The sequence below is a fragment of the Sander lucioperca genome, chromosome 17 (assembly GCF_008315115.2).
Source record: "Sander lucioperca isolate FBNREF2018 chromosome 17, SLUC_FBN_1.2, whole genome shotgun sequence".
In the NCBI taxonomy this organism is placed as follows: domain Eukaryota; kingdom Metazoa; phylum Chordata; class Actinopteri; order Perciformes; family Percidae; genus Sander; species Sander lucioperca.
Window position 1 is genome coordinate 21,289,600 of NC_050189.1, and position 4,470 is coordinate 21,294,069.

The 4,470-nt window shown below is 47.2% G+C and overlaps 1 protein-coding gene across 1 annotated transcript in view; it reads right to left on the minus strand.

The window, feature by feature from the left end:
• The window catches only part of LOC116034104 (tetratricopeptide repeat protein 39B), a 35,207-nt gene extending 31,247 nt beyond the window's left edge, over nucleotides 1-3,960 (minus strand). Inside the window, exon 1 of the mRNA XM_031276650.2 lies at nucleotides 3,655-3,960. Within this exon, the coding sequence (XP_031132510.1) occupies nucleotides 3,655-3,693 (39 nt within the window). The 5' untranslated portion in view covers nucleotides 3,694-3,960. The remainder of the gene's footprint in view (nucleotides 1-3,654) is intronic.
• Between the last annotated feature and the right edge of the window lie 510 nt (nucleotides 3,961-4,470).

Consider the following 4,470-nt stretch of genomic DNA (forward strand, 5'->3'; position numbering starts at 1 on the left):
GGAAGGATGGGAGGGAGGGAGGAAGGATGGGAGGGAGGGAGGGAAGGAGGAAGGAAGGATGGGAGGGGAGGGAGGAAGGGAGGAAGGAAGGGAGGAGGGGAAGAAAGGAGGGAGGGAGGGAGGGAGGGAGGGAAGGAGGAAGGAAGGATGGGAGGGAAGGAGGAAGGGAGGAAGGAAGGAAGGGAGGGAGGGAAGGAGGAAGGAAGGATGGGAGGGAGGGAGGAAGGAAGGGAGGATGGGAGGAAAGGAGGGAGGGAGGGAGGAAGGAAGGATGGGAGGGAGAGAGGGAAGGGGGAAGGAAGGATGGGAGGGAGGGAGGTGATTAAGGAGGAAGGGAGGAAGGAAGGAAGGGAGGGAGGGAGGGAAGGAGGAAGGAAGGGAGGGAGGGAGGGAAGGAGGAAGGAAGGATGGGAGGGAGGGAGGGAGGAAGGAAGGGAGGATGGGAGGAAAGGAGGGAGGGAGGGAGGGATGAAGGAAGGATGGGAGGGAAGGAGGAAGGAAGGATGGGAAGGAGGGAGGAAGGGAGGGAGGGAGGGAGGGAAGGACGAAGGAAGGATGGGAGGGAGGGAGGGAGGGAGGGGTAGTATGTCTCTCTACATACTACGTCATGTTACAGCGCTGCGTAGCTGCTGCTGTGGTGCGTTCTACACACACACTGAAGGGTGATTATTACGTCTTATACCGTGGTCTGGGTGAATACTCGATTCTGATTGGCTGCAGGACGTCCATAAAAAGGTGTTATAGGACACCTACTAAAGGAGTTCTGGTGAAACTGACAGTTTTCAACACTGTGAGGTGCTTAAGTGCCTCGTCCTCTCAACGCCACAGGATGGCGCTAACACACACGCTACAGGAAGTAAGTTACACTCTGAACGCCACAGGATGGCGCTAACACACACGCTACAGGAAGTAAGTTACACTCTGAACGCCACAGGATGGCGCTAACACACACGCTACAGGAAGTAAGTTACACTCTGAACGCCACAGGATGGCGCTAACACACACGCTACAGGAAGTAAGTTACACTCTGAACGCCACAGGATGGCGCTAACACACACGCTACAGGAATTAAGTTACACTCTGAACGCCACAGGATGGCGCTAACACACACGCTGTAAGAAGTAAGTTACACTTCCCCTCTAAACTGACTTTGTTTCACATCGAATAACGTTATCTCACATCCCGTTCGCTGTCCAGGTCGCTACTTCAGGCTGCGGCCGACAGTAACGGTACACATCGCGGATAAAATTGTTCGTAAAATTCGGTTTTGGGACAATGACATGGCTGAAAGCTGGCTTGTCTTATTGTTCAACTCACATTATTTGTACTGATTGCAAACTGTACACAACGTCATTGACTTTAAATCTTGCTAGCATAGCGTTAGCTTGCGTTCCAGGCAGCCCATAACTCGTGTTTTCACGACCTTCTAACCGTGAAAGTGACCTGGAACAACAGTCAGACCCGTAACTTACTCCCCGTGAACTGGTACCAGATGGTTGTTCTCCCAGTTACAGTTTTTGACGTCACACATAAACAACAATGGCGACCCCTGTTGATGCTGTACAGACGCCGGTGATTAACGTTGAGAAATAGAAATAAATAGACGTGAATAGGCAACGTAAAGTAATTCCGCACATTGTAATCAAAACAATACACATACGATTGTGTACTAATACAGGTTATGTTTATTAAATGAAGCCCAAAATATGTCGCCAGCTAGAAATCGCTAGTATCAGCTAGCGCTAGCTAACGTCAACGGCAGGTAGCCGCTAGCTAACGTCAACAGTAGGTAGCCACTAGCTAACTTTGACGTTAGGTAGCTGCTAGCTGACGTTAACTTTAGGCAGCCGCTAGCTAACGTCAGCGTTAGGCAGTCCTTCCAGAAAAATGCAGAGTTTTTTTGTGATTGTTTTGGGCAAAAATCCTTGATTATGCGGCACGTTTTCTTAAAAAATGCGATGGAATATGCGGGATATTTGTGCAATTTTATGCGATGAAATTGCGGGAACTTGCAAAAACTGCGGTTTCATCGTGGCTTCATCGCGGGGTTTGCAGCTTTTCGATGATGTTCACGTCACGTAATTACGTCACTTCATAACATTCCCATGGCAACAGGGGAAAATGGCTGCTCTTGTGTGAAGTAAACACAACATTTTTCAACTTTCTGCTAAGATATGTGTGTGACTTTTTTACAACGAAAATGCGGGGATTATGAAATCATGCAAACCCCGCATATTTTGCACGGAATTCGGCAATTTATGCAGCGAAAGTGCGGCGTATTTGAAAAAATGTGGCCCCCCCGCATAAATATGCGGATTTTGGCTGATTATGCATTGAATTATGCGATCGCACAATCGCGTTTTTCTGGAGGGACTGATTAGGTAGCTGCTAGCTAACGTTAATGTTAGTTAGCAGCTAGCTAACGTTAATGTTAGGTAGCCTGGAATGCTACCGTGGGTCGTGACTTGAAGTTGTAACTTACGGGCTAAAAATTTTTAATTAATGGACTTCGGAGAAGGACAGTTCACGTCTCGCCGTCGTCCATTAATACCTGACAACGGACGCCTCGACGGGCATTGACCCTTACGTATTCTGTGACAAACATAAAATGGATCTTCTGCTTTTCCCCTCGCTCTATTTCGCTGGGAACAGATAATGACGTAGTCGCCGTCGGCGGGACTGTATAAACAAAAAATATTCAGGTGAATCATGGGTAATCGTCTAGTCAGTCTCTCCAGAAAAACACGACTATGCGATCGCATAATTCAATGCATAATCGGCCAAAGTCTGCATATTTATGCGGGGCCCGCATTTTTTCAAATACGCCGCACTTTCGCCACATTAATTGCAGATTTCCGCTCAAAATATGCAGGGCTTTAATGATTTCATAATCCCCACATTTTCGTTTGCAAAAAAGTCACATATATCTTAGCAGAAAGTTGAAAAATGTTGCGTTTACTTCACACAAGAGCAGCCATTTCCCCCTGTTGCCATGGGAACGTTATGAAGTGACGTAATTACGTGACGTGAACATCATCGAAAAGCTGCAAACCCCGCGATGAAGCCACGATGGAACCGCAGTTTTTGCAAGTTCCCGCAATTTCATTGCATAAAATTTGCATAAATATCCCGCATATTCCATCGCATTTTTTTAAGAAAACGTGGCGCATAATCAAGGATTTTTTGCCCGCAACAATCACAAAAAAACTCCGCATTTTTCTGGAAGGACTGCCTACTTTCATATAATACCAATATATGGCTCTGAACCCATTTAAGCCTCTAAAAGACAGCAAAGTCGGCCGAAAAGTCGAAAACTTCCAAATTCAGGGGCATTGGAGAAAACTGCAGGTATGAAAGGTATTTTAGGATGATATCTGTAGGAACACAAACCATAGGGGCTGTAAATACAGAGTGTTATGTGTGTGTGTATATATATATATATATATATATATATATATATATATATATATATATATATAGTCTACTTTGTGTGGAGCAATCCAGGAAAAACCGGACATTACTCATCCTAAAATAGCCTATTAGGGTCCTAACAGGAATGTATGAGCATGTATAAAGTATATATGCTTTAATACAGACATCACATGTGAGATAAGTGTGTGAAATGTGATGCCAGTGCGTCTGCGGGACTCCCACCTCCTCCTCTGCAGTCGCTCCGTTGCCTACGTGGGCCATGTCCGCGTGTCCGCGTGCCCGCGCCCGCACCGGTGCCTGTCCTCCTTCAGGTCCGCTGCTGCAGGTTTTTTTTTTTTATATTCCACTCAAGAAGACGAACACGGTCCCATGTTTCTGTCCCTGTCACACTCACACTCACACGCAGACACAAACACAAACAGATGCGCGGTTTTTGTTCCTTTTTTCCCCTGTTCTGCGCAGGTTTATTCCCCGAGATGTAGACGCTGTTGTTTTGGGATTCCGGTGCGTCCTTCTCTCGGTTGTCGGGTTGCCGAGCCTCCTCCGCTCTCCTTCCGTGTAGAAAAACACCGTCTACCCACAGTGAAAACACACCTCCCCTGCTTCCTGTTCTCCGCCTCCAAAAAGAGAGAGAGAGAGAGAGAGAGAGAGAGAGAGAGAGTGAGAGAGTGTGTCTGTCCAATCACACTGCATGTTCACCTGATGATTATAACACATGATTACATACACCCAGGGGCGTAGGTTTTCCACATTGGGGAAAACCTACATTGGGGGGAGAGAGGGGAGGCCCTCTCCCCCCCAACTGCAGCAAATATTTTCATTTACATTTTTAACCCCACCTTTATCCCCAGAGAGGAGGTAGCCTATTATTCATGTCAGAATCAGGATCATAACAGAGAAAAAGCCGTGTATTGCCACAGTAGGTTACACTCATAGGCTGCAGCTCCCCCCGGTGGCGAAGCCTTAAAACTGCGAGCACGAGCACTTCCACTCAGTCGAAGAACACCGCTGGCTCCATCAGCTCCACACCCACAAACA